This window comes from Lycium ferocissimum, unplaced genomic scaffold (assembly GCF_029784015.1).
Source record: "Lycium ferocissimum isolate CSIRO_LF1 unplaced genomic scaffold, AGI_CSIRO_Lferr_CH_V1 ctg1318, whole genome shotgun sequence".
In the NCBI taxonomy this organism is placed as follows: Eukaryota; Viridiplantae; Streptophyta; class Magnoliopsida; order Solanales; family Solanaceae; genus Lycium; species Lycium ferocissimum.
The window spans coordinates 30519-42529 of NW_026714745.1; the positions used below are offsets into that span (position 1 = coordinate 30519).

Consider the following 12011-nt stretch of genomic DNA (forward strand, 5'->3'; position numbering starts at 1 on the left):
AGATATTGTTAGTGATAGGGATCCTGTGTTCACTAGCAAAGTGTGGCAGGAGTTATTTGCTGTACAAGGGGTCACTTTGAGCACCTCTACTGCATACCACCCTCAGTCAGATGGCCAAACTGAGGTGGTTAATAGGTGCTTAGAGACTTATTTAAGGTGCTATTGTTCTGATGCTATTCATGATTGGGTTGACTACTTAGCTATGGCTGAATGGTGGTATAACACCACCTTTCACACTTCTATTCAGACAACTCCTTATGAGGCTTTGTATGGACAACCTCCTCCACTACATTTGCCTTACATTCAAGGGGAATCTAATATGGCAGAAGTTGATAGAAGTTTGGTAACTAGAGAATTGAAGTTGCAGTTGCTCAAGTTTCATCTAAGCAGATCTCAACAGAGAATGATGGACCAGGCCAATAGAAAGAGAACAGATAGACAAATTCAGTTGGGAGATTGGGTTTATTTGAAGATACAACCCTACAGACAATTGACATTATCAAACAAACACTTCTCCAAATTGGCTTCCAAATGCTATGGACCATATCAGATATTCAGATTCTACAAAGGATTGGTACTGTTGCTTACAAACTATCCCTTCCACCACACTTGCTTCTTCACCCCACATTCCATGTTTCTCTACTCAAGTTGTGCCATGATGTTCCTAGCAAGATAAATCACCCTCCTGTTTTAGACCTCTCCAGTCCATATTGCCCAACCCCTATCAAAGTTTTGGATAGAAGAATGATTCAGAAAGGTAGTAAAGCTGTGGTTCAATTCTTGATTCTATGGGACCAACTTACTGAAGATGATGCTACATGGGAGGATGTCAATGCACTGAAAGTTAGATTTCCCACCTTTATTCCTTGAGGTCAAGGAATGTTTTAAGGGGGGTGTCCTGATATGATCTGCATATCTTCACTCGAGCTGCTGCAATAAAGGGGAGTACTCTGTGTTTGCGCAGTAGTACATTCCGGGCTGTTAAGTTAGTTACAACCTTTTGGTTGTTACACTTCAGTCCCTAGGTTCTTATTATTATTATATTCATTTCAGTCCCTGTTTTATTTCACTTAAGTCCCTCTGTAGTTGAGTCAGTTATATGTAGCTCATTTCCTTATTGAGCAAGTTATGTTGAATGAGAATAATCTTAGCCCTAAATTAGTTTAATTCTTTTATTGTTCTATTAATTGCTCTTGGATTGCATCACAGGGCAGAATAATCAGCGACCCATGAATTCCCAACAAACTGTTGACGCCAGTATGAGGGACGGAAGAGGATTTTTGAATGCTGTTACTTGTCATCTTACAGAAGGAATTATCCACTACCAACAGGAATCATCTCAACTTTCCAACAGATAACTACTAGAAATAACCTTAATCTGAAAAGCATTCTAAAAGATAGCATGTATAGCATCAACCTAACACAGCTAATCCATAGATTTTAACAAATCTGCCTTTCAGCCTCTAGTTTTTGTTTTTGTTAAGCCCATCCCCATTGCCCTGATACAAACATAAAAGTTGTATTATGCAGTTCCAAGCGACCCACACAAGCAAAAGCCATTTCCTTGTGAATGAAAAACTGCTTTTAACAACCAAAGGTGGCATAGAATAGATAATTCAGCTACAGATCTCAAATGCCCTATCAACGACTTTAATACTGGATATGCTTGCAGTTATTACCTATCAACCGACTCCCCATGACCTAGCTGACCATTTGTACCTCTTCCCCAGGAAAAGACATTCTGCCTTTCTGTAACAGCAAGTGTGTGCCTCCAACCGCATGAAATCAGAATTACTTTCTGCCATTTTAGTAAAAGTAATATGTCAGTTGCTTTTTTTCTATCTTTCAAGTAAGACGCTAATGACAGCACATAGATGGCAAATACTAGAGCTCATTTCTGCTGAGACCTCACAAAACAAGTACCTGGTCATGCGGAAATTTCACTTGCACTGGGGAACAATGATCACAGTTGTCACCAACACCAACTTGTCCGAACTGCTCATGAGGCAAAACAAGACATCAACTCAGTAGATAACCCTACACGAAGTTCTATCTGATACTAAAAGGATGTTTGCATCAAGCAACAGGTCATTAGATGCTGCCTTAACGCAAAGGATATGCATGATCAAGAAAAACTGAATTGAGGACCAAGTGAAAATGATTTTTTTTTATGAAGACCAAGTGAAAATGATTACGAAGCATATAAACTGATTTACTCACTTCAATCAAGTTGATTACCAGGTCACAAAATAGGCTGACAATAGTAAAAACATGTTGGCCACCTCTAGCATGAAAGTCGAATAAGACTAAACAGATTTGAATGTGAAATGGTGTCTTACACAAAGGTTTTATTGCTGACAGTCAAATAAAACTGGTTGAAGGGAAGCAACAAAGAGTACATGCCAAAGGCAGAGAAACCACAGATGAAATAAGGCAATCGAGATGCCTGGAATGCAGTATAAACTATTATAACAGAAGTGTTAACATTGAATAATGAGATTCCAAATTAATAGCAATGATAATGTACTGGAGATTTAGAATTGGAAAGATAGTGCACTGATGTTCTGGAAACACGTCTTTTGGGTTTTCTCATTCATTTTCTCCTACACAGGTTGCACCCCCTTTGGATGCCTTTCTAGTAACACATTTACCATTCAATTATCCAACTGTCTGCAGCAAGCCAAACGTGGAAATCAGTCTCTCTATCGAAAACATCATAGTTGTGAGCCTAGTTAACCAGCCAGAGTTACTTAAAACTCCATTTATTTACAAGGAACAAAAGAGCATGAAGGAAATTACAAAGTCGTCTCCAATAAAAAATTGGACAACAGATTTGCATGTTGATGATGCATGTAACAAAACACTATAAGGAATGTCCAATAATGCACCAAACGAAGGCTCTGCGTGCATTCTCTTAACTGACTAACAGAAAAATTGTAAGAAAGAATAACTACATCTGATAAGAATAAACTAAAATGAATCAGCAGATAGAAAAGTGCAGGCACGGGCAGGTATTGCAATAGACATGAGTTTTTTCAACTCAAAAGACTAAAAACCAAGAAGCAAACCTTGTTCCAACCCCAACCATAAAGTTTTCCATCAGAAGTGCGTGCCATGGTATGTCTCCAACCACCTGATATCTGGAAAATGACAATTCTTACGGTACTTAGAGATATAGGAGCACATAAATACATGTTTTATATCACATCTCTCAATGGAAAAGCTTTTAGAAGTACTATAGGGCTTGTCATCCCATCTCTTCAATAATTGCATGATTTGCATCACTGGAAACAATACCCAAAAGCCTAAATAACAAAATGCAAAACCTATCTAGATCATTTATATTCCCTAGGTCACAAAAAATGTCCTATTTCCTTCTAGTAAGTAATAGAATGATGTCAACTTAAAAGATATCTTTTAGCACATTTTATGTAAGATGAAAATATGAACAAGTTTACCCAATAAATATAAAGCAACTTACATTATCAAGGCTCTCATAATATCCACATCAAATCAAAATGGACTATAAGTTGCGGAAGAGGGAGTAATTATTTAGCACAGTTGACTCACATCATCTTCACAAGTGTAATTACACCCAAAAAAAGGTGCAAATATAACCCTTCAACTTTGCGATTTTAGAGCAGATATACCCCTCGTTAGAAAAGTAGTGCATATATATCCTTGCCATTACACAAATGGTGCAAATATACCCTTTTCGCCAACGGAATATTTTTACAAAATCATTTAGCTTATTTTTTAATTAAATTTAAAAAATAAGTCTACCCATTTTTTTAGTAGACTTATTTTTTTAAAGCCACATGGCAATTCTTTTTTTTCTGGTGGGTCGTCTCGTTCGTTTTAAAAAATATCTTTGTGGCTTTAAAAAGAATAAGACTACCCATTTTTTTAAACGAACCAGACCCGACCTACCAGAAAAAAAAATTACCACGTGGCTTTAAAAAAGTAAGTCAACAAAAAAAATGGGTGGACTTATTTTTTTAAAGTAATGTGTGATTTTTTTAATTAAAAAACAAGCTAAATAATTTTTAAAAAAGTTTCCGTCAGCAAAAAGGGTATATTTGCGCCATTGTGTAACGGCAGGAATATATATGCACCAATTTTTTAATGAGGGGTATATTTTCACCTTTTCCCAAAAAAAAAAATTCACAATACATTCCGCTTTTATAAATGGTATAGAAGTTGTTTTTCCATCTGAAAAAACTATGTGAACTATGAATACTTATGAAGGAATATTACATCACAGTCGGTATTGCCTTAAAAAGAAAGGAAAATCGACGTGAAATTCGAAATTGTTTTTTAAAAGAAGACGCGTAAAAAGGAAGAATTCAAAATCAAGAATTCATCTGTGACATAGAGAAGGAGCCGAAGAGACTCACCATTAAAAGAGAACACGTTTCAAAATCTAGTCTTATCATGGATATCAAATGAAAAATGCCTTACAAGTGTAAAGTAGAAATCTTGACAAAAGAAAAGGTAAAGTTGTTCTAGAATTCTCCATTTGGAAAAGTGAGTTATCTAGTCTAGTTCTTATATAAGGATAGGAAATGAAGGAGAACACAATTGAAGCTACCTCACCTTATTCCTATTCTCCATGTTTTTCATTTTCATGTAGAACCAATTGACATCTTTTTTTTTTTTTTTTGATGAAATAAGATGTTGTATTAGGAAGGCATCAAGTAGATGCATGTTACATACGCAAAAGAATCATGGTTAACTCCTGAGAACAAAAACTTCAAATCTAAATCAAGGAGTTAACCAGAAAGCAAAAATATGGTCTCTAAGCCATATTGATGGAGCTAATGAAGTCTAAAAAGGGTAATATGTCATTTACAGGGGATAGATTGCTCGAACTGAAAAGATTAAAAAGACAGAAAAATTTTAGACTACTGCTTGGAGTTGAGAACCAATTGACATCTCCACGGTATTGGTATTTTCAAAGTCATATTTTAAGCACTTCTTATGTAACACCCCGTACCTCTAAACTAAACCGCGTCTATGACTCAGGGAGCCCGAAACCCAAAAAGGGGGAGTAAGTTGAAAAACCAGAATCAGTTCTTCAGGTGTCATTCGAAGGTCATGAGGACGGACAGTCGACATGTGGACGGCCCGTCAAAGTGCACCGTCGATGGGCACCCAAATTGTGAACTCTCTGAACTTCTCTCAGACTGCAACAGTACGGTCCAATCGACAGACCGTTGATGTGCACCGTCGTTGTGCACTGCTCAGACCTGTCAAGCAGCTCGACGGAACCGTCGAGCTGGACCGTCGATTTACCCCGACACCAAACAGTATAAATACAGCACTTTGTCCTAGAAAATCAGTTTTTATAATTTCAAGAACCTAGAACACAGTCCCCCTCTCCCAAACAGTGCAAGGCTTCAAGGTAAGCATTCCAAGCTCTTCCAAATCAATTCTAGCATATAACTGCTTAATCTAATTAGTTACTCATTGTTCTTAACCTAGGGTTTTCAAGAAAACCACATTCAAGGTTCAAGACACATGTTTTGGGATTCTTCTCGAAGTTTAGACCAGTAGTTATAAGTTTTGGAGCGTATACAGGTATGTGAGGCTAACTATCTACGTTAGGTAGTGTTCACGATTCTCCCTACACCTCGTTCTTCATACTTATCAGTAAATTGCCTCAGAATATAGTTTAGCCCTAGTTTCTTGAATAGTTGTAGAACTGCTATCTTCTAGGGTTATAGTTTCATAATTCATTCATGATTATCGTTTTGAACAACTCGGTGCGAAATCGTTATAGACTTGTGTATTGATATCACATAAGTCTCAGTCTGAGTATAATCAGTTGTTGGCTCAAGTTCCATAATTAGAAAACAGTTATCAGGCTATCAGTTATAGTTCAGTCTCAATATTTTAATTTGCTTAATGTTGAACACCTGTTTCTGTATATTTTTGGGCCCTAGGCCACAGTTTATGCATACATATTGCTTGGGCCTGAGGTCACAGTTTTGTGCACATTTATTTGGGCCCTAGGCCACAGTCTATATTTACAGTTATACAGGTGATTCTTCATTCAGAACAGGGTTCACTTCAGATCCTTACCTTCCTGTTTAGTTCATTTTACAATTATCAATTTCAGTTTCAGTACTTATAATTCTTTCTTTCAGTTGCTTTACATACCAGTACAATTCAAATGTGCTGATGTCCCTTTTTATTGCTTGGGGGCTTGCATCGCGACGACTTACAGGTTGACGATTCTGCTAGCTAGGACTTGCTCGTATCAACTGCTTGGTGAGCCCCAATTCCTTCGGGGCATTATCATACATTTAGTCTTTTCAGCATAGTAGTCAGTTAAGGCCCCGGCAGCCAGTTATCTTTTCAGTATTCATAAGAGGCTTCATAGACTATATTTAAATCAGTCAGATATTAGTAGACTTTTGATGCATTAGCCTTGTCGGCTATTTATTTTAGTTTTACAGATTTATACAGTATTTCCGCAATTAATATTATTTCAGTCAGACTTTTAGCAGATCAGCATGTGTTAGTCTTATTTCCCTTATTTCAGTATGTTTGATATCACATGTTGATTCAGCCAGCCTATGGGTTCGCTCGGCCACATGCAGTTAGGCACCGAGTGCCGTGTTACACCTAGGCCATGGTTCAGGGCGTGACATCTTATCTTATCATGTTAACAGTCTTTCAAATATTTAACTCGTGATTTTTACACAACTCAGAGTGGATCAAGTATCTTCTGATAAGGGGAGTACAATATGGATACATTTATAGCGCAACATGGTATATCCATGGAAAATAATTGTCCTTTAAGCAGTTGTTCCAGAGTTGAATTGAGACATGTTAGGCACGTAAGCACTGATTAACATCACTTGTTTTCAGATTTTGGTTCCATATCTCAAGCATGCACAGAATAGACCAAATAAAATCCTACAATGTAAGCAAATTATGGATACATATTTCTATCTGTCTTTCATTGGTAAGCTCCTTAAGTATATGTAGTCAACTATGTCTCTCTTCATGGAATGCAGCTCAAGCTTTCATTGGGCTGTCAATGTATTTGCTTGAAATTAACATGTACACTTTCATCTGCCTTCCATCTCTGGAAAATTGCTGGGTACCAAAAACCTATTACTGGACATGCTCCTTTATGTGCAGAAACTATATTTTCTTATTTCTGCAACAGCTAAATTGGGGAACTAGGGTTTCATAATGTAACGCTTCCTAGATTACGAAAGTAGTATTTGAAAAAACAAAGTTAAAAAATGGTGAATACCACAATAAACCAGCAGAAATTATAGCAAGGTGCTTTAACAAAGGAGATTTAAAATCTCAGTAAAAGTCTATGCAGGATATGAGAACATTATACAAATATTTCCCAAGGAAGGTTCAGTCAGGTTACTCAGGTATACTGTTTGGATTATGGAGCTATGAACATAAAAATAATAAATTGTAAAGAGATCCAACAATCTGCATTCCCACAGAAAAGCAGAAATAGCTAAATAGTTATAAATAGTTACTGTATAAGTGTGTGACCATCTCATCTAAAACCTTAAGCTGTTAGAGAGAGTACACTTATATTTAATTACTTATATCTCTAACACGACCCCTCACGTGCAGGCTGGATTCTTTTTCATAAGCCAAGCATGTGGATATTCTTTTTAATTATGGGTGGCGGTGAGACTCGAACCCAGGACCTCTGCCTGCTCTGATATCATGTAAAAGTGTGTGACCATCTCATAAAAAGCTTAAGTAGTTAGAGAAAGTACACTTTTATTTACTTAATTATATATCTAACTTTACCATTAAAAACTTCCCATCTATAATCTCAGAAAACGTATACCAGAAAGTTACCGTATAAAAGAAAAAGTACCTGAGAAGTAAAACTTTCATGCAAAGCTTGAACCTTATGAGGAAAAAGGTGATCCTCAAAATCACCATGTCCTAGTTGACCATATTTGCTCCAACCATATGTATACAAAGCACCAGAAGAGGAGACACAGATAGTATGCCGCCAACCGCATGCAACCATGAACATCTTTTCTCCCTGCAGCTCTGGATATCAGATAAGTAGACAGGGGGCTAAAAAGGGAACAAAGATTAGATCAAATGTTGGCAGACTGCAGAAGGTTGTATATAACAGTTTGCACAACGCATAGCTGAATATCTATCTCAAGAATCAAAGTTAACAGAATAGTTCACTATGAAATTCAACATAAAAAGATCATACAGAAAATTCAATATTTCAGCTCAACAAGTTGAACAAAGGGGTCCATTATTGCCAGAATATGCTAAGTCCAGGTTACGAACACAAAAAATAAAAACTAAAACAATGAGAAACCGACAATATACCATATTTCCACAAACAGATCAAACGTTTTAGCTCAACAAGTTCAAGCCAAGGGGTCAACTGTTGTAAGAATGCATATTAAGAAACAGGTGAACAAGAAACTAAATTAATAAATGAAACAAGAAACCCAAAATTTATGTTAGCTAACCAGTACACTTCTTCCAATAGATACAAGAAGATGAACAACCCAATCACTTTCAACAACTCAAAGATCGAAATACATTCTTCAAGTTCAGAATAATTACACGAAAGCACAACAACGTCATTCATCCAAAGAAGGAAAACTTTTAATGTCCTTAGCAGAGTCTACTTGGCATTACCTATATAACAACACAATATTTACAGCCTTCATGCAACCAAAATCCACTCAAGATTTTTGAGAAGGAAAAAGTGTTCTTTTTATTTCATATGTATTTACATCCCGTGAGCAAGGGGATTTATACAAAGCTCCTAGGGCTAATTTAGGAAACAAAATAAAATCAGTACAGCTATTAATAAAATCTTCTTGCAATCAAGCTAACTAGAAAGTCAAATCTTCCTATAGTCAAGCCAGTCAACACTTCTCCACCCCCCTCAAGTTGGTGCAAGGATGTCGCACATGCCCAACTTGCAAGCCAGTATATGAAAAGATTTCGTTTGTTGAGACCTTTTTTTTTTAAATACCAGCTAGTTGTTGGGATGAACATGAAAACAAAATCAAGACACTACTTGTAACCTTTTCTTTGATGAGGTGTCGATCAATTTCAACTGTTTTGTTTGGTCATGCTGAACAAGTATGACCTATACTAATGGCAGTCTCGTTGTCACAGTATAAGAAAACTTTCCCCTTTAAAGACAGTCTCACTTCCTCTAGTAATTTTTGTAACCAAAGAAGTTCACAAATACCCTGGGCTACAACTCTATATTCCGCTTCTGCACTTGATCTAGTAACTACATTTTGCTTCTTAATTCTCCAAGTAACCAAGCTCCTCTTACAAGTGTGCATTCTAATTGGATGTACATCTTCAATCATCTAGAGATCCAGCCTAATCCACATCTGTATAGTCTTAGTCTTCTATCCGGAGGCGACCATGAGTGGAGTAAAACAGAAGATATCGCAAAATATGAAAGAGAGCTTGGATATAAGAATCTCTAGGACCATGTTAACCAAGCTGACTGAACAAGCTATAATTTTTTTGAAACTGGTAACGTTGTATTCCTCAGCATTAAGGGTATGCTGGCCACCTCCAAAAAGTGAGTAACCAAAAGAAAGGAAAAAGACTTATAGAAAACCTAGTAAATCTACAATCTGATCTGTTTCCTCATATAAAGTTGTATTGTATTATAAAGATACAATACAATTCCATTTAACTTTCTGAATAGAATTGGATCTATCTTCAAAACATCTCCCATTTCTTTCTGTCCACACAGTCCACCATATGCAGGCTGGTATTATCCTCCACCACCTTTTCTGACTTTTGCTCCCTCCCCTCCCTTCTAATCCAGCAATTGAACAGATCTGAAGTGTGCTCTGGCATGATCCATCTTGTATTAGAATGTTTGAGAAAGATTTCCCAAAGATGGGCAGTGAACTCACAATGAAGAAACAGATGTTTGTTAGCTTCCCCTGTTTTGTTGCAGAGGTACTAACTGCATCCCTTTCTTTTGTAAAACTTCTTGAGTAAGACAGGCTCTCTTTACCACTAACCATGTGAAACATTTTACCTTGGTAGGTATGAACAAGCTATATTTAGCCCAGTGTGAGATATATATGAGTCTTCTAACCAACCTATAATAACACTCTCCAACCCCTATTTGTAACTTGTGATTGCTTTCAATGGGTGGCTTTTATAGTTTGCAAACGTCATACCAATTTCTTTCAAGAGATCTAGAATATACCTTCTCTGACCAATAAAGATTCCTCTTTTTGATCTAGCAACCTCTATTCTCAAGAAGTATTTAATTTTCCAAGATCCTTGATCTCAAATTCCTGTGCAACTGCTTGTTCAATCGGACTATCTCCTCTCAGTTATCTCATGTCATCAACTCAACCTATGAGAAGAGTGTGTTTACCCTTTTGATGTCTCATGAAGAGGGTATGATTAGCATTACTTTGTTCGTATCCAAAAGAGATCCTAGCTTTGCAAAATCTGTCCAAACCAAGCTCTTGGGAATTGCTTCAGACCGTACAAGACTTTCTTGAGTCTACACGTCTTTCCCTGAGCCTACACGTCTTTCCCGGAAAGGAATAGGCAGAATAGATTGAAGGAATGATTCAATCTTCCAACATTTTAGATTCAACGCCTTCTTCTCTGCCTTTCTATCTATACTTCCCACCCAGCAAATGGAGGAGCAAGTTATGGAACAATTGAGTTTATTGCTGGGTTGGTTATTCAGAGCCAGCAATTGACTGTCGGATTCCGTCCCGCAACTAGAAGAAGCATCTTCGAGGTCACTGTGGTGTGGCTGAATGTAGAGCAGTCGACCCTTACAGACTTTGATCAGTAAATTATTTAGAACTTTTGAAGATGGTCAAGGTAGCTTGCTTCCAAGACACAGCACTAGATGGGGCTTTGTTGATTATCAAATTCAGGAGGAATATCCATATACACTTCTTCTAAGTCTCCATGAAGAAATGCTAAGTCCTATCCAGATTAGATGCACATAGTGGTGGCAAATGGGCGGACTGGGTTAGGTTTGGGTGGTTGAAAACAGGTTGAACAAAAACGAGTTACAACCCAACGCCTATTCTAATACGAATAAAAAAATGGGTCAATGGGTCTGACCCTTTTTATCCATTTACATGGCACAAGAGTAGGAGTTGAATTTTTTAGTCACTACTGCGTATTTCCTACATCAATTTTAAGTAGGAGCTTCTGCTAGATATTGATTGGTCGTAATATTCGTTCAATGATGAATTATGTTCTTTACTATTATAGTGGTTATCCATAGGTTAAGTTACAGTGTTAACTTGCACTCAAATTAAATATATGAATTGAATTTGTGAAAGTTAAATTAATTGTTCTAAATCTAATCCCAACTAAAGATTTTGAGCCAACGACGTTTAGAAGAAATACCTATATGATTTATAATCAGGAAAGATTAAACACAAGCAAAATCGGCAGTAACAACTCAAGGGAATGTTACTAATGGAACATGTATGAATAATAGGTCCTATTCTTTTTTAACTGGTGAGATCGAGAATTTATGGAATAATTTTATGTTTTTTTTTTTTTTTAATGACATGGGAACCCGCAGCCGCTACCCTTCGGGTGCGCGCAGGGTAAATCCAGCTCCTGTGCAATAGCTCGCAAACCACATAAGAGAGGTAACCCACACTAGGCAAGCCCAGTGCGACGAGCTCGACCCAGAAGGCAAATCCCAGTTAGTGCTTCCCTTACATCCATTACCCCATCTTCGCTTCTCTGCAACTATCAAGTCTCCATTGCACATCTCTAAATTTTTCCAAAAATACTCTCATTCTCTGAAAAAAAAAAAAATTTAAATATAATGGTTCAAACAAATCGATATTTAAATGGCTTCAGAAATATCGTCATTTTTGTCATCTCATTTTTTCTCAGGTTTCAACTATACCCATCTCAGTTTCTCCCTTCGAATTCACTATGCAAATCAGTACCCCCAAAATTATAACTTTCAAATTGGACTGGAGTAGGTTAGAGATATGAAG

The 12011-nt window shown here is 37.0% G+C and overlaps 1 protein-coding gene across 2 annotated transcripts in view; it reads right to left on the minus strand.

The window, feature by feature from the left end:
- Positions 1 to 12011, minus strand: part of LOC132042084 (ultraviolet-B receptor UVR8) — a 59153-nt gene that overhangs the window by 13719 nt on the left and 33423 nt on the right. For both annotated transcript variants that reach the window (XM_059432708.1, XM_059432707.1), the window contains exons 6-9: positions 7868 to 8041; positions 3069 to 3140; positions 1924 to 1995; positions 1680 to 1798 (exon numbers count right to left, since the gene is read on the minus strand). In XM_059432708.1, the coding sequence (XP_059288691.1) occupies positions 1680 to 1798; positions 1924 to 1995; positions 3069 to 3140; positions 7868 to 8041 (437 nt within the window). The remainder of the gene's footprint in view (positions 1 to 1679; positions 1799 to 1923; positions 1996 to 3068; positions 3141 to 7867; positions 8042 to 12011) is intronic.